The sequence below is a fragment of the Bidens hawaiensis genome, unplaced genomic scaffold (genome assembly GCF_021521415.1).
Source record: "Bidens hawaiensis isolate Kalapana, Puna unplaced genomic scaffold, B.hawaiensis_p1.1 tig00033821_1, whole genome shotgun sequence".
In the NCBI taxonomy this organism is placed as follows: Eukaryota; Viridiplantae; Streptophyta; class Magnoliopsida; order Asterales; family Asteraceae; genus Bidens; species Bidens hawaiensis.
In genome coordinates, this window is record NW_027495809.1 from 85626 (window position 1) to 108962 (window position 23337).

The window sequence follows — 23337 nt, forward strand, 5'->3', positions numbered from 1 at the left end:
GGCCCGGATGCAGCCGCGCGTCGAGCTGCTTTGTCGTGAAAACGACAAGTTAAAAGCAGCTCGCATCCAAGAAGTAGCTCAGGCGCGGGCTGTCCGGGAGGAGAACAAGAGGCTTGCCGCAGTGGCTGCGGAAAAGGAGAAGGCCTTCAAGGCCCTCGAGGTTGAAGTTCAGGCCCGGCTCGAGGCCCGTTCCAAGGCTGCCCAAGCTGTTAACGAACAGCTTCGGCTGGCTAAGGAAACCTCACGGAACGCAACCGAGAGGGCCACCAAGGCTGAAGCTGTTGCTGAGCCTCTACGCCTCGAGAATGAGGAACTTAAAGCCAAACTAGAGGCGCTCCAACAGGCTCATGATGCCTTGGCGATGGAAGACGCTAAGAAGCTCCAAGAGATCTTGGACCAGAGGGGGGTGCTTGACCATACTGAGCGGAAGCTAAAGGGCGTTGAAGAGGCTGCGGCTAAAGAAGTGTTGCTTGCCAACCTCAACAAAAGTGAAGCCGAACGCGCCCGTAACCAAGCTCAAGCTGCCCTCCAGGAAGCTCTGGTTACCAAGGAATGGCTTCTTCGAGAAGCGTTGTCGCAGGTAAGCTTAGCTTCATAATGTCTTCACGCTTTTCTTTGTAAATAGAAAAGGTTTTGATACTTGTATATTTTTTTTGTAGGTTGTGCATCGAGTCTTCACGGACACATCATACGACGATGCCATGAGCGCAGCCCTCAACGCTTCTCACTAGGATGGGGAAAAGGCCGGCTTCCTGCTTGGTCTAGGGTTCGTTGAGAAAGGCATCCCGCCTTCCAACTTCCCTTTATATGATGTTGATACTGAAGCTGTATATGACCAAGCAGTGAATCAGTATGCCGCCTTCCCGCATCCGGTTGTGGAGAAGGTGAACGAAGTTGCTGCTGCTGATGATGGGCTAGCTATCCTTAAAGCTTTCCTTGAACCGCCACGCTCTACTGATGGTGCTGGTCCAAGTGGAAGTGGTCCTGAAGCTTGATCCTGAAGATCCCCTCCCACTGTTAGGATAGGTTTAGCTTGTATAGATTTATATTCTTGTAGGCGGGTAGTTACCCGACCATTCTTGTAATGAATATTATGAAATATAAATCTTTGTGCGGGTAAGACCGCTACTTTCACTGGATGACTTGCTTTATAAACGTTATATGACTTGCTCATGCATACTTTAGTTTAAATTAGCAATTTTCCAAGTGTTTAGAATAAGTTAACCTTTGAACGTGGTAGATAATAGGTTGAAGTTTTGCTTCCTCCTTTGTGATTGTGCGGGTAGGACCGCCACTTGCACTTAGTAGGATGGCTAAACTTTACCTATATCTGACCTGCGTGGAGGTGTTCCTCATCTTTTTGTTAGAAATTTTCTAAGTGTTTAGAATAAGTTAACCTTTGAACGTGGTAGATAATAGGTTGAAGTTTTGCTTCCTCCTTCGTGATTGTGCGGGTAGGACCGTCACTTGCACTTAGTAGGATGGCTAAACTTTACCTATATCTGACCTGCGTGGAGGTTTTCCTCATCTTTTTGTTAGAAATTTTCTAAGTGTTTAGATAAGTTAACCTTTGAACGTGGTAGATAATAGGTTGAAGTTTTGCTTCCTCCTTTGTGACTGTGCGGGTAGGACCGTCACTTGCACTTAGTAGGATGGCTAAACTTTACCTACATCTGACCTACGTGGAGGTTTTCCTCATCCTTCTGTTAGAAATTTTATAAGTATTTTGAATAAGTTAACCGTTCGACGCGCGGTTGTCAATAGGTTAGTTCGGTTTCCTCTATCATAATTTGTGCGGTTAGGACCGGCACTTTCATTTAGTGGGATGATCAAAGTTTACCTATGACTGACCTGCGTGAAGGTTTGCCGTTTTTTGGGTTTATGCGGGTTTTGCCGCCTTCCCCACGCAACGACTTTCCACGTAATTATGCGGTGAATACCGGCATATCAGTGTTGAATAAATTAACCGTTCGACGCGCGGTTGTTAATAGGTTAGTGTTAAGTTTCCTCTATCATGATTCGTGCGGATAGACCGGCACTTTCATTTAGTGGGATGACTGAACTTTACCTTTAACTGACCTGCGTGAAGGTTTGCCGTTTTTTGGGTTTATGCGGGTTTTGCCGCCTTCCCCACGCAACGGCTTTCTTTCACACTTATGTATGCGGTGAAGACCGGCATATCCGTGTGGAAAGTTCATAAGTATAAATGTAAAATCATCAGCGTCGATGTTCTAAGGAGAATCATTTCCATTAGAAGTGGCTCTGGGCCTTTACAAATTTGGAATTGATCTACATGCAAACTGTGTAATTGAGCTCCCTTCCATGTTGTTGGGATGGGAGTGCCATCGAGCCGATATGCACCTGGTTCGGGATCTCGTTGTTTACGCAGTATGTAGTCTCCAACATTGAAGCTGCAATTTTATTCGTGTTTTCCCCAACTGGGGTTCTACACGCATCAGCCTGCTCAGCGTTCGTTACGCCACGAGGTGTGCGAGCGTCCCATCTCTGACAAATGCTTCGACGATGTCCTTTACGTCTGTGCATTCTTCAGTGTTGTGGCCTTTTGTCCTGTGAAAGTCACAGTATTTGCTCCGATCAGCATTGTGACGATGTCGGATTATTGGAGCCTTTGGCCATGGGAGCTCCTCAGTGGCGAATATCTCGGTGACGCTTTTGGTGAGTGGCGTCCATCTGGAGTTCTGGTTCGACTGTACGTTATCCCTTCCGCCTAACTGATGTTGCAAGCCGGATGAGGTGTCAAAGTTTACCCTTGACTGCCAAATGCCTAGCTTCCGCTTTTTGTTTAGTCGGGCGGTAAGGACGTTGTCTTCTCTTGTTTTCTGGGTGTAGAGGTTTGTGCTCTGGGGGAGATCTCTACCCAGTTGCTTCTCCGTTTCCGCAAAGCGTTTAGCTGCTGTCATGATGGCATCCCATGTGGATGGCATGCCATCTTTACCCGTTAAGGTGCGGATGAGCTCTGGGTCGTTCGCGCCCTGGATAAAAGCAGCGCGAACAAGATCTTCGCTAATATTACCCAGACTTAGCTTCTTTGAGTTGAAGCGAGTGATGAAGTCTGGCAAAGATTCATCTTTCTCTCGAATGCATTTGAGGATTGTCCATTGCTCTTCGGTATACTTTCTTTGTTGGCTGAAGTGTTGGCTAAATTTCTGCTGGAAGTCTTCCCAATCGTAGATGTGGTGGACCGGTAGACGATCGAACCACGCTCTAGCTGCCCCAACAAGCGTCATTTGGAACATGTAACACCACGTAGGTTCCGTCCAACAACTGACGGTTGCCCCCGCTATGAACCTGTTCAAATGATCGTCTGGATCAGATATACCATCGTAAGTGCCGATGTTGGACATCTGTTTGGCACTTTTCGGGACGATTGCTTCCGCAATGTCCCTTGCAAATTTGGACGTTCCCGCCTTTGCAGCAGTTGGTGTAAATGTTTTGGAGAAGTCACGTGGGTTTCCACCCGCGTTTTTTGGTTTGAAGGTTTCTCCAAAACGCCTTCTCGGTTGGGAGTCAGTTTCCTTACGCTTCCTTTTCGTCCTATGACGAGGGTTTGCGTCACTATCGGATTCCTCCGAATCACCGTCCAAGTACTCTCCGAATTCCTCAGGCTGTTGGAGTGAACGTAAGCGTTCATCCAACTCAGCTTGGAATTCTTTTTGACGTGCTTCCGCCCACGCTTTAACTTCATCGAGTGTTTGGCGGGGGAGCCTCGTTCGTTGTCTCTCTAACTGGGTATCGGTGAATCCCAGTGGGCGATTATTTACTGCACTTGCCCCAGCTTGGGTAACTGGGGTAGTGTTCGTAAAATTTACTGCACTTGCCCCGGCTTGGGTAACCGGGGTAGTGTTCGTAAAAACTGTGTAGTCGCCGGTATTCCCCCCAGTAGCTGGGGTTGTGGTTACCGGAGTTTCTTTAACCATCTTTCCAGAAGTTTGAAAAAACTGAAAAGAAATGAAGTTCTAGCTTTTATGCACGGATGGCGCCAATGAAGAAACACCAATGAACCCCGGGCAGATTACGGATAATCTGGGGGTTAAATAGATGTTTCCCACGAGGGGTTAGATCCGGCAAAGATGGTTCTTCTGATAACCTGCAAAACAGACACCGTGAGCTCGTCACTGAGAGGGGGGGGGGGTACCTCCTTGTGACCACCCTCCGGCGTGAGAATCAGACTAGATTGCTCTTGAATATAAGTGTATATTAAGAGATTGCTAGAGCAGATATCATGTATAAGATGTAAGATACAAGATAAGATGAGATGATCATACCATTTGGGGTATTTATAGCCGAAGGTAGGTTTCCAAGAAGGTGTAGCCGGCTGAATAGTATTCCTGTTCTACCAACTGTGGCCTACGCACGTGCCATGCTGGTAGTTGGTGGGTTGGCAGCGGCTGACAGTGACCAGGCCTGCTGTGTACTATTCCTTTTCCACCAACTGCAGGCTATGCACGTGGTATGATAGGAGTTGGTGAGTAGGTAACGGCTAATAGTGACATACAGTACAAGAGCATGCTGCTCGCCATACTGTTGTCAATGAGCTGTCGTATCTCTGGTCAGATCTTTTGCCCATACCTCGTCAGGTACAGTACAAAAGATCTTCCAGTATCGTACGGACTGGCTCATTTGGGCGGGAGTATTCCCCCTCCCGCCTTTGTGCGGGATTGTTCCCGGCTTTGTTCATTCCTTCAGGTGACTACTGAATTATTTTGAGAGCTAAGTGCCTTGTGCGTGTAGCCTTGCTGCGCGGGTGGCCTTCCCTGATGGCTTGTATCCGCAGCTGCGGGAACAGGCGGAGTACTTCACCATTGGGAGGCATTTCCTGCGGGAACAGCTTGCGTACTGCGCGTAAGGACGTCACGTCTCTGAGCATGGTGGGTCCTGCGGATCCAGTTAGTTTCTGCGCAGACGTCTCTCTTCAAGGTGAGTCCTGCGGGTCCAACTGGGCTCTGCTGGGACCTACCTCTTCACCATGCTTAGACATGGTGAAAGATACTGCGTCAACATTGTACTACCAATGGTCTGGTCTGGGACGAGTCCCTAGAGGTCTTGAGTTTTCCTGCTTAGTTCCTAGTCAGTATGAAAATATGACAAGTTTTATATGAGGCGTCTACTTTATGATGTAAAATGTTTGTATCGGCTTTATCGCGTCTAATGGGTTGGCTTTGCCAAAAACCTGTGTAGTGCACTTGTTAGATGTGTTCAAGTAATGACATATATAATGAGACAATGTTGTGTGAACTTATAGGGTTACACACAAAGATAAATGGACACCAGTCATATATCTAAGTATGATTTGAATATGCTCAATCCAATATTATAAGGGTTATTTAGATAAAATAATAGATATGCTAAAAGTAATTGTTTTATCTATAAACAAATGTTATGTTTATTTTAAATATAAAAAGTAAAGAAATAATAAAAATATATATTTACATTCATCAAATATGCACACGAACAAACAATACATTACAAACGATTATAAAGTCTATTCCGCTTGATTCAACTAAAAGATTTTGAATTAAGTTTAAGCTTGATTTCTCACCATCAAATCTCTCGAAAGACATGGATATTTAACGGTGAAGGGGAAAACCCAAAGGTTCACTCAAACTTTCAGAAATCTAACACATGCTAAGTTCAGTTCACTAAGAAGTTAAAAAGCATAATTATGATTTTTAGATATGTAGTTCGAAAACCTATATTTACAACACCACTCGTAGACGTCCGTCCTTGAAGAACAACGTTTTCACACAAAATTGTTGTAGACTCGCCTCCTGAACACTGACCTCTTACACATAGTTATTCTAATCCATCTATATTGTCTTATTTTTACGTAATTAGATATGAGAAACTAGCGAGACATGTAGGTTATCACTCTTTTAGTTATATTTCTATCTTCAGAATAAAGTAGATTCATCCATTTTTCTAATTCACTTATGATTAGTGGTCTAGTGGTATGATGTTTATCCTTTACATATTATTTTATAAATCAAACCTTTCATACGTTTAATTTTATTTGATAGATTTCAAATTATATTAATTAATTTTTTTTAATTTGCTTTTTATATTCGAGAGGCAATAATACACCTTTTGTTTATATTTAAACACTTAATATAATTATTTTTTTTTTGTTATTTGAACAAGAAATATCTAGACATCTTAGATCACCCTGATAAAATCATTCTATCTTAAGAATATAATGTGGTGACCAGGGGCGGACCCACATAGTGTGGATCGGGGTCCCGGGACACCAATGTTTTTTAAAAATTTATTAGAAGCGGTATATTAAATTTTTTGAGGACCCCATAAGATTTAATACTTGGAACCCATACTATTAATGTTGATGTGGTCTGGTGGAAAGTCCCTTGTTTTATCTTTGAAAGGTCATGGGTTCAAGTCTTACAAGGCTCAGTTTTTGGTTTTTTGTGTTAATTTTTAGTGTTAATCAATCATTTGATTGCTAATGTTGCAATGATAACTTTGGAAACATTCAAACACCTCTAAAATACATATCATTGTTTTCAACTTTATGCATGGTTTTCTTTAGAAACATTTAAACACTTTAAAATATCAGTTTTATTTTTCACTAGTTTAAGTTAATGGTTTTCAACACATGCTTATGAAAGGGTGGATCTAGGTTATATCTCAAAAATGTTTAAGAAAGGGAAAACAAAGTGTTTATGTGTCAACCCGACCCATTTTGACCCGTTCAGGTAGTGATGATTGAAAAGAAAGTTTTATTATGATATTGTTTTTTATTATGTTCTTCGCCTCGACCCGACCTGAACAATGACCGACCCGAAAAATTTGAACACCGAAAATATGGGACCCCATTGGCAAAAAATCCTGGGTCCGCTACTGGTGGTGACCCAGTCCATTCACCCATCAGGAAACCCGCAACTGAGAAAGGCTCTTCTGTCAACTCAGAACAAATTGATATAGGTGAGGCGAGACTTGATCTCACGATTATGATAATCATGGTGTTGTCGAACGCGTGAACCGACCTACCCACCCAAGAGCAAATCCACAATCGGGAAAACCTCATCATAAACAAATTGCTACAGACGAGACTCGAATTCACGAGCTGAAAGGAAAGTCATGGGCTACAACTAAACCCATTTTCCTTTATTATATGAATCCTTTAGTTAGTTTGTTTCTTGAAATAAAAAAATAAAATAAAATAAAATAAAATACATTACTACTAGTACTAGTCGACTACCCATCAAACTCCCGTTGGCGGAATAATATTATACTCCGACGATGCCTCCATCTCGCCGATCATCCAATTTTACTGCGATCTACGGTTATTACTTGTTATCTATTCCATTTAATTATTAACTTCATGAATGATTGTGCTTTCTTTTTACTGGTCAATTAAGTTGAGATTTGAAGTGTGAGATAATTTAGGTTACGATGTGCTTCTCGGATCCATTGCCGCGTTTTACGTGTTTACGGTGCCGTTCACTAAAGTCGAAGAAAGCTTCAATGTTCAGGTTCCTTCCTTTTAATCATTTCACTTCAGTTTTTATGTTTGAGGATTTTGTTGCATTAAATAAAGCTAGGGTTGTAACCGAACCGAACGAGACCTTGTTTATCAAGTGAATGGTTTACCAACACGGAAACCGAACAAAATTTATTGTTAGTGGTTGTTCGTTAAGGAAATGAACTTGTTTACGAACATAAATGAGCATAGGCAATGTTTTTGGCTAACCGAGAATGGTCAGTGTCAACCGTTTGGTTCGGCTACCAAGTTTGTGTTGGACTTTTGGTGATTTTTCTAACATTTATATTCATATGTTAATGTACATATATATTAATCACATAAATAGACATGTATTTGTGTTTAATAGTTAATAATTTTGCTTAAATCTATATGAAAAACCTTTAATAAATAGACATAAACAAACAGACGTTAATGGACGTAAACGAACACGTTATTGAAGGTTTACAGACACAATTGAACAAAGATGGCCTCTGTTCGTGTTTGTTTATTTAGTAGCGGCGCAGCTTGTTGCTCGCTTACCCATTATCCAGATGTAGCTCGGTTTGTGTTATATATAAATTATGAAACTCCGGTTTCTTATTCAAAAAAGAAAATTCAAAACTAAATAAATAAATAAATAAATAAATAAATAAAAAATTATTTAGTTAATTGAAAGAAATTCCTTGTTCATGTTTGTTCATTTATCAAATGAACGAATGTAAACAAACTTCCCGCTGAACGTTCGGTTCGTTTACAGCCCTAGTTGTGAATGTGTTTTCATCATTTACATAGAAACATTTGGAATTGAGCTGACATTATTAAGCGTTTTGGTTTATTCAGGCAATGCACGATATCTTGTACCACAGACATCATATTGAAAATGTAAGAATTGTAATACTAGTCTCCCTGCACTTATTTAGTTGATGAAGACACATTCTTTTCTTTAATGCTCCTGTTCATTGCTACTGCCACCACATACACAACAGTATGACCATTTGGAGTTTCCCGGGGTTGTTCCTCGCACGTTTATTGGTAACTGCTTTCTTTATGTAAACTTCTCTAGATAATAATGTATTTAATGTGGAGGCCTTTCATATAATACAAAATACTGTCTGATTTTGATAGTAGAAATTGATCATGTATTTATGTTCCCATTTTATCTCTTTGCAGGCGCATTGCTAGTTTCCATTTTAGCATCTCCAATGGTTTTAGCTATCAATTTGCTGCATTTACCGAAGATTTATAGTCTTTTAGCAGGTTACTTCATTAATCCTTTCTCAAACATTTATACAATATCAATCTTATTGCCAGATTGTTTGTATCGTTTTGTCCAGTTCGTTTTGCTCTAGGGTTCTTCATATTGGCTACACTTAGGTTTCTACGTGTTCAGGTGCTAACAACTTTCTTCTTATTACTTGTTTTATGTTTACATATTCTTTGACTGCAGTTGACTTCAAATTGTTATCTATTATGAGCAGATCAGAGATAAGTTTGGTCCACAAGTTGAAGCTTTCTTTGTGATACTGGTAGCTATTCAGTTCCATATGTTGTTCTATTGCACACGTCCTCTTCCTAATATTCTGGCATTAGGATTAGGTGATTAAACCCTAAAAGTTTTGATCTTCAATGTTTTTTTTTTCTTGTAACAGTTTAGTTCGCGAATTGTTGTCCTTCTAACAAGCAGTGTTTTATTGACTTCGTAGTGAATTTATCATATGGCTACTGGTTGAAGGGAAGCTATTATGCTACACTAAGATGTCTGGTATGCTAACTATTATTATCACATTTGTAAAAAGTTTGTGTAACATGTCTGTTTTTACATCTATGTTTCACTGTGTCTTTCTCATTATATGTTATGTGAAAGTTCAGATTTTTGCTACCATTGTCTTTAGATGTGATATGCTGTTGCTTCTTTGTCCTCTCGGTTTGGAGCTGTTGTTGGTATTTCTTCTTATATTAAACTGTGTGTATCATTGTTTCATAAATTATATTATAACCTTGTTATTTGGTTATCATTGGCAGACAAAATCAGTTTCAATTTGGAAAGCCATAAAGTGCTGTGCTGGTGCTGTGTTATTCAGCATAGGTTTGTATTAAATTTTAATATACCCTGATATGTTTGTTTTTAATATTTATATTCTTTTCTTTCAGGTCTTACTATCTTAGTTGACTCAATAATGTGGCAGAAGCTGTTGTGGCCTGAATTCAATGTTTTTTGGTTTAACTCTGTGTTAAACCGGAGTTCAGAGTGGGGTGTATCCTCTGTAATTAGTAACTTAATATATTTCATAAAAATTATTATATATTATCTGTGTTTACGTATTTCCATAACACATTCTGTCTAGACACAACCGTTTTACTGGTACTTCACTTCTGCTTTGCCTCGCTCGTTACTGGTTGCATATCCTCTCTTTATGGTAAGTTTTAACAATTAATCTGAAACAAAACAAAACAAAGTTTATATTTTATATATTAAATGATGTGATATGGCAGTTTGGAGTTATACTTGATAGAAGAATAGTATTTTATGTGCTTCCAGTTTTGTCATTTGTTATACTCTACTCCAAGCTTCCACACAAGGTAAATGATACCTTGCACTATAAGAAATCAATGGCTGACTTGATGCTGACTTCTTGAAGGCATACACAATCATGCATATACCATTTTGTAGGAGCTGCGTTTCATTATTAGTTCGGTTCCAATATTTAATTTGTCAGCAGCAGTTGCAGCTAGTCGTATGTATGTATCTTCTCTCTTTTGTTAATTGGTATCTTTTTTGGTATCTTTATGTAACATTATTTTCTTTTACAGATACAACAATAGAAAGAAGAGTTTCTGGAATCTTCTGTACATTGGTCTCTTGGGTTCGCTTGTGATCAGGTTGAAAGATAATTCTTTTTTTCTTTAAAGAAAATACCGAATTATTTGGCACGTCATTAGTCAACAATGTTGATATCATGATTTATATAGTCTAGGAGGCACTGCTGTCACTTTCATGGCTTCATATGAGAATTATCCTAGTGGCTATGCTCTAAAAACTTTGCACAGAGTAGGTAATCTCTCTCTCTCTTGCTCAGACACACACACACACACACGCACGCTTAAAAAGTTTGTAATTAATATTTTCTGATAGGTGACACCAAGAACTCTACCAGTGAAATATGGGTTCATATTGATACCTTCTCAGCGATGAATGGAATTTCTCGGTTTTGTGAGAATGATAACGGGTGGAGGTATGTTTGATATCGATTCATAGTGGTTTTTATATCTTTTATTATTGTCACAAAAAATGGTATTAATCTGGTCTATTAAGTATCTTATGTTGCTGATTCAGGTATTCTAAAGAAGAAGACATACCTTTGGAAAATATTTGGCAGCGAAACTTTACTTATCTTTTGAAGCGAGTGATCGATTTTTGATTTGTTTTTTATTATATTACTACTTATCTTCTGAAAAATGTTACATTGTTTTATAAATTATACACACACTAAATACCCTTAAATCTTTCTTATAGTGAACACATGAGCATTGAGGGATACAAGTGCTTGTTTAAGGAGGACGGTTTCTCTAGGATCCGTCTTAAGGTTGGCTTCCCGCCAATTTCGATGGTACGTTTACTTAGCATTAAATTCTACAAGCGTGGATTTTCGACGTGACTTGAACCTAACATGAAGTTTGCAAGTTTGGGTTTAGTCTAAACAAGTTAGGGTCGGTTTCATGTCGAACACGTTTAGCTAAACGGATAGTCCTGACGGATTCGCTGGTTGACCCATTTCTGTTTACTTTCATTAAATATTTAAAAAAATATCATTGTGCCATAAGTTAAGTATCTATGTATTTTTTATTTTATATCGAAAATTTTAAAGATAAAAGTGAAATAAGCATTGTATATTATAGTTTAAACATAATTATTTTGTATAAGTTTGTAATTTCAAGTGCAAACAGTTAAAGTAAAATAAATTTGTTGGGGTAAACGGGTTGTGCTTGTTTCAACCACTCGTGTCGAGTTTGGGTGGGTGCATGTGTGTGACATGATTTTCGGATTTGTGTCAATTTCGGGTTCGACTCATCAACCCGTAAATACAACCCATTTAGCACCCCTAAATTTCTGCACGTATCAAGAATACATTTATAAAATCTGTTTGTATGTTGACAGGTCAAACAACCCAAAGTTTACGTACATGGAAATCTTGAGAACACATATATCATGAATAGAGTGTGGCCAGGTTGCTCATGAATCTCTATATCTTCAGAAACATAACTTGTTAGATTTTTGAAACTGATGAGCCGCTAACATATGTACCCGAGCATGGTCATATCAACAGTTTGTACATCCTTTGTTGGAAAAACAAAGTTTTGTTGTGTAATATTATAAACCCTTTGTTAGTAACATCATTTGACTTTGAGATTGCATGGAATATATAGAAATTAGTTGGATAATGCCTAGGTCTATGCTATTCTTGTCAAATGACTGAGATCAAGAGTTTTGACCCGGGTTCAATGAAGGTACAATCTGGGTCACTGGGTGGGGGTTTGAGGTTCCGCTCGGTTCAAACAGTCGGTCAGTTTTGATGAAAGTTTCTGGCCCGACTAGTTTAAACGGATTGGTGGTTTGGTTTTTATTGTTTTAAACCTTTTTTTCTTTTCAACATTGTTAGTTTGTTTCAAATTGTCTAAAATGATAATGGTGGCGTATGAATACAATAAATATACATGATTGTTGAATGGTTTGGTTGTTCAAACAAATGATATATAATTACACCACTAGCTATAGGCTATATGAGCATCTTTGGTGGAGCCATTGATGGTCTTATAAGGATAGAAAAAAAAAAAAAAAGTCACGTCATCACATTTTCCATCTGACATTTACGGAGACAAAAGCCTTTTACCGTCTCCCTTGACCTCTCCCCTTACATAAATGACATGGCACATCACCAAGATGCCTAAAATCGTCTCTACTGATAGACGTGCACAAAAAACCGATTCTAGAACCGAACCGATGGAACCGACCCGGAACCAGTTCCACTTCCTACCCGATGCACCTCATACCCGGTTTGGGTATTTTTGTACCCGATATTCCTACCCGGTTCCACTAGTTGTATATGTTAATCGGTTCCTACCCGGTTCCAAATTGTACCCGGTCCGGGTCCTACCCGAAAAAACCGGTTCCGGCGGGTTTTTTATAAAATGGTCAACTAGTGGTCAAAGTAGCCGTTGGAACCGGTTCCAACGGTAATATAGCCGTTGGAACCGGTTTTTGAGAGATATATAGCCGTTGTAACCGGTTCCAACGGCTATATTACCGATGGAACTGGTTTTTGAGGAAAATATTACCGTTGTAACCGGTTCCAACGGTAATATAGCCGTTGGAACCGGTTCTTGATGCCCAAAACCTATATATAAGTTGTTTTCCATTACTTGTTTCACCACCAAACTCAAAAACAAACTAAAATACTTCTCTTTTAGCAAACCCGACCATCCAACTAAATATTACTATGGCACCCATCAAAAAAACTAACAAGAAGGCTAAGAAGAGTGTTTTTATTGAACCCGTTCGTGCTATAGAAGACCCAAATGTTCTTGCGGTCGTCACTCATACCCGCAACCAAGACATATGAAGAATTGGGATTTGGTTGTCAATGCTGAAGGTGATCAAAAGGCTCGTTGCAAACTATGTGGAACACAATTAAAGCACGATTCCAACTCGACTTTGAGAAAGCACATCGAGAAGCCATATTGCAAGGCCTTGAAAGGGATTGGCGCGACCGATCAAGTTGACTTGGGTAAAGATGGTACACTATTTCGTTACAACACGACTCAAGTTCAAGATAGAATGGCAAAGTTCGTTATTCAACGAGGTTTGCCGTTTAACCACTTTGATGACCCGGATTTGACGTCGTTGATTCGAGAAACTCTACAACCGCGATACACACATGTAAGTCGTACTACCTTAAGACGTCATTGTATCAAGTTGTGGGAGTGTGCTAAAAAAGAGTTAATCGAGTTTTTTCATTCTTTACAAGCGATGGTTAGTTTAACTACCGATGTTTAGTCGGCACCACACGGGTTGCCCGAATCATACATATGTGTCACCGCTCATTGGGTTGATCCGGTGACATGGCAATTGATGAAACGAACCATCGCTTTTGAAAACTTCCCGTACCCACATACCGCCGAAAAATTGTTTGACTTGCTTGATGAGGTTATAACGACTTACAATTTGAGAAACAAAATATTTCGATTTCGTTTGACAACGCATCAAAAATACCAAGGCGGCCGAAAAATTTATCATTAAATATTCACCACCTTGTTTCGGAGATTTTTTTCATGTTCGATGTGTTGCACATATCATCAACTTGGTTGTTCAAAAAGGTCTCAACAATGAAAACATTTGTGACGATTTAAAATTTTTTAGACTTATGTTACAAGATGTCTTCAAAAGTGGTAAAAGAAGACATCTTGAATATAATTGCAAGTCGGTTGAAAGAAAGTATTTGGGGCCGAATTGGGATGTTCCAACCCGTTGAACTCAACTTGTCATATGCTCAAGTGTGCGTTCGCCCAACGCCAAACTTTACAAAGTTTTCATAACAATCTTGTTGACGTACGAGAGGCCGATATGCTTCCGGAAAGTGTTTGGGTCAATGTCGGTTTTTTGTTGGGGTATCTTGACGTGTTCAAAAACTCAACAACAAAGTTATCGGGAGTCTATTACCCTACTAGTTGTTGGGTTTTGCAACAATTATACTACATGTCTTGTACTTTTAAAGAGTTTGAGGAGAAGAACAAACTATTCAAGAATATTGTTGCGGTTATGAAGGAAAAGTTCTTAAAATATTTTGAAAACATACCGCCGGTCTTCACTTGTGCCACCGCTTTAAACCCATATTGGAATGTTCATGGGGTTGAGAGAACGATCGAAGAAATATTCGACAACATGGGTATGCACGAGATCGACCCGAAGTTGTCGACGGAAGCGTGTGAAAAGTTTAACAAAAACCTTCAAGACCTTTATGACCATTATTTTCAACTTTATGGTCCAAGCACGAGATCGTCTTTTATTAAAAAAACAACGACTAGTAGGCCGAGCAAGGACCTACTTATAAACTTGATGAATGGGATTCGTGAATCGGCATCTAAGAGGCAAAGAGGAAACACACCAACTAGCGAACTTGGTCGATATAGTGGAGCAAACTATGTTGAGGGTGCAACGGTCGACGAGGTTCGCAATATTGATTTGTTGGCTTGGTGGAAAGGAAAACAAAACGAATTTCCTATTCTATCCGCCATGGCTCGTGATTTGCTTACCGTACAAGCCTCAACGGTTGCTTCCGAATCGGTTTTTTCTCTTAGTGGGAGGGTATTATCAATGCGAAGAACAAAATTAATTCCCGAGTCTCTAGAGGTTTGCATTTGCCTAAAGGACCATTTGGATGCGGTTGATCGTGTACAACACAAGGCGAACTTTGAAGACGAAATACCAATAGAGCGTCCTATTCATGATGAGGAGGTGGAGGACGGGCTTTCTTCCGATAATGAAGACGAGGGTGGAGACGAGAATGAAGACGAGGGTGAAGACGAAGAGGAGTTGTAATTTTTATTTGTTTTAGTAAAACTATTTGTAACAAGTTCAACTAATATGTAGTTTTGATTTGTTTAATAATAACTACTTTTGTGTTGTTTATTTATTATTAGTCATGATTAATTTTTTGTTACTTTTTTAATAATGACGAACATTTTATTTATTTAAACAATAACTATTACAAACATTATTAAAACATAAACGATACTAAACATAACAACTTAAACTTAAAAACAACGTCCGTCGTTTTAATCCGGCGTTCTACAACGATTAAGCGTTGTCACTGGTGGTAGATGCTTGGGTTGTAGAGCCGGACGACTCTCCCACTTCCGCTTTTTTAGCATCCAAACTTCTTTTCTCTCGACAATACTTATTCGTATGTTTTCGTAATGTCGAGTTGGACCCTGCTTTAAGAAACTTCGAGCAATATTTGCAACGAGCCATCTCTTGTGAGTCGGTCATGAGACACAAATCGTAATGAACCCAAACAACGTCGTCATTAGTTGTCATTTGTTGTCGGTTTAAGCTTAATTGTGTTTTGGAGTGTGTTTTATAGTTTTGGAAGTGGTTTAACAAGTACACACCATACCTTGCTATTTATAGAATGAGAATAACCTAATTATAGTAAAAAAAACCGGTTCCAACGGTCAAAAACGGCTATATAGCCTTGGAACCGGTTTCTAACGGCTAGATTTTTTTAAATTAAAAAAAACAGGTGGAACCGGTTTTTACGTAATAACCGGTCCCGGTTCCTACCCTACCCGGTTCCTAAAAGTTGGCATTTCGGGGCATCGGTTCGGGTCGGAACCGAACCGGTTCTTGACTGGAACCGGTGCCATTTCCTACCCGGTGAGAAAAAAACCGGTTTTTTCAACTGTACCCGATTTGTGCACCTCTTTCTACCGAAGCATGTCTCAAAAACGCTGTCACATAGGCAACTGACAAAAACCAACAAAACTGTCATTCTCATAATCCTCAAAACCGGCCAAAACCATTTTTTCTCCTTAATTTACATACATAAAGCCTGTTTGTTAGCGTTCTTTCACAAAACTGATTCTCACTCTCTCTTCCTCCCCCCCTCCCACCCCCCCCCCCCCCCTCTCTAAAAGACTCTCTAAAAGAAAATTTCATCGAGAAACAATTAATTCTTGCAAACCATATTTTGAAAATGGGATATTGGATTTTAATAAGCTAATCTTTGTCCCATTGGTTGATGCTAAACCAAACTTTAAAAATGTACGACAACAGTCTCAAGTTTCAACCTATTGGCCGTCAACGAGCTTTTCACTAACAGGGTTAGATTTCGTTAGTTTTTAATGATGTGGATGATGATGTGTACAATGATACAGTGACATGGACTGCTTATGTGATAAAAAAATATTTTAATTAAAATTAAAAATTTCTAACCAAAATAAACGAACCAAACCACTTTTTTTTAACAAAAACAAACGAACTGAACCATTTATTTTAACAAAAATAAACGAACTAAACTACCTTTTTAACAAAAATAAATGAACGGGCAGGGATTTCTGCTTAAAAGGAAGCTCCTGTTAACTTTCTTACGGATCCTCTTGAAGGGAGGTCTACTTTACGACCAGCTGATATTCTTGTGTTCGGGTGGACAAGGGGAAAACACGCCCGTGTGGATCTTACAGGAGTGTCTCCTCTTGCTGGACTCAGGGACCATGGGTTTGTTGTGGGTCAGGCTGCGTTGAAGGATGAATTGAGCAAAGTTGTTAAACACGAGAAAACTTGTTTAGAGAATCAACATGTCTTTCTCTCATTTGCTTTTGATACATTTGGTTTTCTGGCCCCAGAGGCTGTAAATTTTTTGAGTAGGGTTCAGCGTGTCGTACACGGAACCTCTTCAGCTCCTAGGTCCAAAAGCTTCGTTTTTAATAGGATTGATTTTGCTATTTAAAAGGGGATTGCGGCACAGCTTGTTGCCCGTTTATCTGCCACTTTATTGTAATCGCTTTGTAGTAGCCGAATATTATTTACTTATAAAGAAAACTAATCCAATGACGACAAAAAAATAAATAAATAAATAAATGAACCAAACTAATAAGTTTGAATTATTAAAATCTGATATCCATTTAAATAAAAAAACGAAAAGGACTGATATTAACATTCATAAATATAAAAGGGTGTCAAAACACATACTCAAAACTTTAAGTACCACCTTTAACCAACACTCTAACACAGTACTAAACCACTCCTATCTATCTTCCAACTCAACTCAACTCAACTCAACTCAACTCCTAAAACCCTAACCCACCCAAGAAAAATGTTACTCCAAAAACCACCATCACACCTCTGCAACTCTCTCAACTTCCCACATGGGTCTTGCATCCCACCTCTCAAGAAGCCACAATTCAACCCATTCATCATCAAAAACCACTCTTCATCATCATCTTGGTCATCAGTTTCAAAAGTCCACACCTTTAACACAGTGGACTATGAGAACAAGCCTGCAACAACTGTCACTTGGAAAGCTATTTACAAAAGGATTTCTTTGATGGGTAACCCTGAAAAGGGTGCTACTGAGGTCTTGAACCAGTGGGAAGATGAAGGCAAGAAGGTTACTAAATGGGAGCTTTGTAGGATTGTCAAAGAGATGAGGAAGTATGGGAGGCATAAACTTGCTCTTGAGGTATGTTCAGTGTTGCAGAAAGAATTGCTAGTCCGGCGGTGGGCTATGGACTAGGGATTATTATTATTTATATGTAAATTTTCAAATATACATACATATATATATATATAATTTTCAGTTTTGACCAATTTTGGACAAATGGGGATTAATCAGCGCCTAGTCGGGATTTTTACAACACTGTGTATGTTTTAATTGAAATAGGTTCACTGTGTGTTAATTTGGATTAGTTTATGTTAATTATATCATGTTTAGAGCAGTCTGGTAGCTTCAGTTGAATAAAGCTTGAATCTTTATGTATTGCTTGCTATCTTGTTCTGTAAAAAGGTCAAGGTTTGACTTGGGTGTCAATTGAGTTGGTTTTTTAAGGTTAAATCTGGTTAAAAAATGTTGGATTTTCATCAAGAGAGTGACAGATACATTGAATTGGTTAAATCATCATCCTAATCGAAGCATTCTCGAGTTGTAAAGTTGAAATTGCTGAGGTTAATTCTCAATGCGAGTAGTAAAGTGTTGACCTTACATTATAGCAATAAAACTTATTGTAAGCTTAGGGGTGTAAATGAGCCTAGCCTGAGCGGCGGAGCTTTTGAGCTCGGCACGTGAGTCATTTTTTGAGCTTGGCTTGTTTATTATTTATTAATTTATATACATTTTTGAATTGTTTTTATATATTTTGAGAAAAGGCTTAAATGAGCCTAGGCTCTGCTTGAGCTTGTGTGCAATATCTTCAATGAGCGAAAGCTCGGCTTGAGCTTGGCTATGCAGTCAGTTTAAATTAATGTATAGAAGTCCAAAAGAGTTAAAACTTAAAAACAAACACAAGGCTCGTTAAGGCTCGACGAGCCTAAATGATCTTTCTTACAAGGCTTGAGCCCAGGTTTGATAACTAAACGAGCTTTATTTGAGTCTCGGGCTCGATAAGGCAAGGCTTGGCTCATTTCGAGCTTTTTATCGATCCGATATCAAGTAGCTCGTGAGCGGATCGGCTCGTTTGCGCCCCTAGTAAGCTCTAAGGAGAATATAACTTGTGATTTTGAAATTTTGATCATTACTTGTTGATAATTGGACACATTTTAGGATTATTAATGCTATTTTCCCGTCCGCAGATTTACATATGGATGAATAACAGAACCGAGAGGTTTATAATATCTTCAAGTGATGCTGCAATTCAACTAGATCTGGTTTCTAAAGTACACGGAATTTCAGGAGCCGAAGATTACTTCAAAAGTTTGCCAAACAATTTAGTGGACAAACGCACATACGGAGCCCTTTTAAACGCGTATGTACGCGCTCGAATGGTAGAAAAGGCCGAGTCTTTATTAGCTGAAATGAAAAATAAAGGCTATGCTGGTCAAGCACTTCCATATAATGTCATGATGACACTCTACATGAACTTGAAAAATCAAGTAAAGGTGGAATCTTTAATTTCTGAAATGAATCGAAACAACATAGATTTGGATTTATATTCATACAATATCTGGATTTCTTCACGCGGGTCACAAGGATCTATTGAAAAGATGGAAGAAGCGTTTGAAAAATTGAAACTTGACGGTCGGTTAATCCAAACTGGACTACGTATAGCACCATGGCTACTTTTTACATCAAGAATCAAGAGTTTGAAAAGGCTGAAGGTTGTCTTAGAAAGATCGAAACTTTAATCACAGGTCGTGACCGAATCCCGTATCATTATCTTTTAAGTCATTATGGTAGTATCGGTAAGAAAGAAGAAGTTCAAAGAATTTGGGAATCTTACAAAACAATCTTTCCGTATATCCCAAACTTGGCTTATCATTCTGCTATCTTATTGTTTATCAGGATGGATGATATCGAAGAAAGCGAGTTTCTTTATGAAGAATGGGTTTCGATTCAGACATCATATGACCCGAGAATCGGTAACTTGTTATTGGGTTGGTATATTAGAAACGGGTTTGTTGAAAAGACCGAATCTTTCTTAAAAGAAATGTTGAAAGTTGGAAAATCGAACTCGAGTACTTGGGAGCTTGTTGTGGAAGGTCATATTAAAGAAAATAGGGTTTCTGATGCGTTATTGTGTTTCGAGAAAGCGCTAACTAATGAAGGGGCGAGCTTTTGGAGACCAAAGCCCATTAATATATCGGCTTTGTATAATATTTGTGAACGGGATAATGATGAGAAGAGCAAGGAGGCGTTGCTTGAGGTTTTGAGGAAAGCGCGTGTTCTTGAAGATGACGCTTATATGGCGTATTTGCCTTTTTATAAACAGTCAAAACCCGAAAATGAACTGCAGAAGGTTAAAGAAAGCGAGGGTGATTATGAAGAAGCGGACGGGGATATGTTTTTGAATGAATTGCAGGCTAGTGTTTAAAGTTCGGTTATAATCGAGGTCGTTGAGGGTATTTTCGTGTGATAATCTGGTGTTGGAGATTGTGGCTGAGCCCAAAGAAGGTGAACAATGTGTTTGTTCTTGTGTTATACAAGATTTTGCAGTTTTTATGGTTCTTTTATGGCTTGACAAATCTTGATCAATGTACAACTTTTTTACTTGTAGTTATAACATTATGTTCCTTTTTTTTTTCATATGTACTTTTGTCGTTGAATTTGACGTGTTTCGGGTGATGCACAACTAGGGATGTAAACGAGTGAGTTATCGGAGATATGATCATGCTCACTAAAAGCTCGAATCGAGTAGAACTTAAAACAAAGCCTCATTAATAAACTTGTATCAACTTTTCATTCTTGTTATCATTTCTGTGGTTAAATTTAACTAGTCTCAAGCTATGTATCAATTTTTCTGCAGAATCTACAAGTAGTTAGTTATTACAGCGTTTTATTGGTTTATTAACCCTTTTACCCACTGTATACAATTTGCTAACTAGCAGGGTAATTACCCTTGCTTTGGGCTGGTTGATTTTCAATAAAACTAGGTAACTTGGCAGGGCGGTACATTAACGTAATTTTGTTTGGCAGTAGCGACGCTCGCATAACCTATAACAAATAAAAATTAACATATTAAAAAATCAATTATAACTTATGGTTAAAGCGACACGAATTCGGTTGGTATCGGTTAGGTATGTTTGATGTTGAACCCAAAATTTAAATTAGTAAATGCCCGGAATACTTGTATAACTTGTGATACATAAAAATAACATATTTAAAGCGATGTTTATTCAGTCGGTAAAATACGGACGTTACGGTGGTGGGTCGACGCGAATTGGATCGGTTTCGGTTACGTTCGTTACGAACTGTAACTTATTTAAAGCGAAGTTTATTCGGTCGGGTAAAACACGGGTGTTGCGGCGATGAGTAGACGCAGATTAGGTTGGTTTCGATTACGTTCGTCACGATATCATAACTAAAACAAGAAAATACATTTTAAAAAACACCTTGGGTGAGGTTGCACAAGCTAACGTGGACCAATGAGATTCTTGCGACACCAAGGTTCACTTTTATATAGTTTATATGAAAACATGGCTAAGAATATATTTGGTGCAAGAGTATTTGTGGAATTTAAGAGAACATAATATTGTTGTGAAAAAAAAAAGCGATCACCCGTTAAAATCTCACTAATCGAATAGTGATCCACCCATTAATATATATCTCACTAACCGGGTAGTGATCCACCCATTAATATCAAACTAAGAAGATAGTGTCACCTTTACAAACGTCTCACGAATCAGGTAGTGATCACCCCTTAATATCTCACTAATCGGGTAGTAATCCACCCATTCAGTGTCTCACTAAAGCTAAGGGGTATGGGTTAGTGATTGACCTCACTGGTCCGACATGGCTGCCTAGGTGGTTCCCCTCACGCGAGGGGTCTTCCCGGAACACCGCCCCGCCCAAAAATCGGTCACGTGTGACCTGACCGCACTGGGGATGGTCAGTAACATTAGTGGTGCTTGGTGTTGTCACACCCTCAAAATCCACTAATGGAGTTTTACCGTCAGAGGGTGTGAACTTACAGGATCAGAATCATTAGTTATAATCAAACATCATATTTAAAGTTTTCAAAACCAACAAGACATCAAGTCTTAAATGATATGCGGAAGCGTAAATTGTAAACTAAAAAGTTGCGCCACACAGGACGACTCAAAAACTCAAGTTATCAAGATAAAAATTAAAAGAAGTTTTTAAAGCAATGGTGTTTAGCGAATGCATGTCCTATACCGCGCGCCCGCCTCGGCTACCTGAGAATAACATACTAAAAGTGTCAACACAGGGTTGGTGAGTTCACAAGTTTATACAAATAAAGCGTTTGCGTTTTAGCGTTACCAGATAGTGTTAAGTCAATTGTATATCAATAGGTAGCTAACCTATCAAGCATGTATTACTAAGTGTTCGACACCGAAGCTGACTGTTTAACGATTGCCTTGCCACCATGTCAACCACGACCATGGTAATGTGTTAGCCAAGATTACACCCACTCGACCTACAGTCGAGTTTAGAGTTGGGTGGGGTTTGTCAAACCCAGTAGTACTACTCAACAGTGACTCGCTATTATCCAAATATTAACCGGTTCGATGTTATGAAGGACTTTGGTTGGTTTGTTTGCCACTTAGTCTTACAAGTGATATATAAAAAATAACAAAATCTAAAGCGTGGAGTATGTTATCTCCCTCTAATACAAGCGTTTAAAAAGAGAGTAAAAGGGGCCGTGAAACTCACTGTTTGCAAAGATAACAAAAAGAATCCGAGAGAGGTGTGCGTCACTGGAAAAATCCTCACTAATGCTCTAAAAACAAAAATGAGATTTTCTAAGTATTTATACTACGAGTGAGTCCCTAGACTCGACACATAAAACTTATGCATGAGATACGTTTCGTGTTTCGTTTGTGAAATACGTGCGACTCGACAAACACGTTGGTGATAAGTTACATGTGTGAACAAGTACTTAAGTGTCAAGTATTACCATTGTACATTACTAGCAACTATCTCCCACAAGGGCAAATAAGTCAAACACATAGCAAACATCGATTAACAATACACTTTTCATGTTAACTTAAATAATTCAGCAGCTAATTGATCGAGACAGATTTTAACCCGAAAAGATTATTCTATTTCATAAATCCTAACATGTCAATAAAATCACCAAAAATCATCACGGAAGAACACGTGACTTAGGTTTCTAGAAATATATTTATTATATTTTTATCACATATGGTTTTCTCACAATGATCAAAACATCACAGTAAACACACAGCAGTCATTGTCATGCGCAACAGAATGTTATTTGTTATTACCGTTACATGGCAAATCCTATTAATGCAAGACCAATTGGGTTAGATTTCTAACTCAAAATATTAACTTCCAGAAGTGGAACCAACCCATTTGGTCTTGTCGTTTAAGAGATATCTTAATCGCTAAACAGCCCACCAGCAGGCTTCCCGAATCAGACTTGCACAACAGATTTGTAAAATAATAAAAACTAACTTTTACTCATCCAAAAATTACAAACTCAGACTTTTTAGAAACTAGACTCGACCTACAACAATCACGTCCAAATAAAACATTAACATCGAGTTACAGCCGTTTAAACACGAATTCAAGAATCTGTCCAGCATCAGTTTTCATCAAAACTCAACATACAATTAACCTATGAACTAACAATCATGCATGTAACCCTAA

At 38.8% G+C, this 23337-nt stretch overlaps 1 protein-coding gene and 1 pseudogene across 2 annotated transcripts; both read left to right on the forward strand.

Annotated features, from left to right (window-relative positions):
- The first annotated feature begins 7192 nt into the window (after positions 1-7192).
- LOC143585346 (dol-P-Man:Man(7)GlcNAc(2)-PP-Dol alpha-1,6-mannosyltransferase-like) lies at positions 7193-11785 on the forward strand. Its single transcript, XM_077067158.1, has 20 exons — positions 7193-7318; positions 7423-7508; positions 8339-8380; positions 8485-8530; positions 8669-8755; positions 8833-8888; positions 8977-9094; positions 9202-9260; positions 9368-9439; positions 9521-9584; positions 9650-9753; positions 9844-9915; positions 9992-10078; positions 10170-10237; positions 10310-10378; positions 10469-10551; positions 10632-10731; positions 10833-10898; positions 11013-11106; positions 11655-11785. Exons 1-20 carry the CDS (start codon positions 7276-7278, stop codon positions 11733-11735), a joined length of 1497 nt encoding a protein of 498 aa, XP_076923273.1. The 5' UTR covers positions 7193-7275; the 3' UTR covers positions 11736-11785.
- A 5536-nt stretch (positions 11786-17321) lies between these two features.
- Positions 17322-20210, forward strand: LOC143585341 (pentatricopeptide repeat-containing protein At1g02150-like; annotated as a pseudogene). The gene is made up of 2 exons (XR_013144537.1): positions 17322-17733; positions 18840-20210. The product of XR_013144537.1 is annotated as a pentatricopeptide repeat-containing protein At1g02150-like (transcript).
- Positions 20211-23337: the final 3127 nt, after the last annotated feature.

What these genes read in the sequence shown, in the direction of transcription:
- LOC143585346 (XM_077067158.1), top strand. Translation starts at nt 7,276, where the DNA reads ATGCCTCCATCTCGCCGATCATCCAATTTTACTGCGATCTACG. An exon ending in GATTTATAGTCTTTTAGCAG is followed by an intron (nt 8,756 to 8,832) that starts GTTACTTCATTA and finishes CGTTTTGTCCAG; the next exon opens with TTCGTTTTGCTCTAGGGTTC. An exon ending in ACTCCAAGCTTCCACACAAG is followed by an intron (nt 10,079 to 10,169) that starts GTAAATGATACC and finishes ACCATTTTGTAG; the next exon opens with GAGCTGCGTTTCATTATTAG.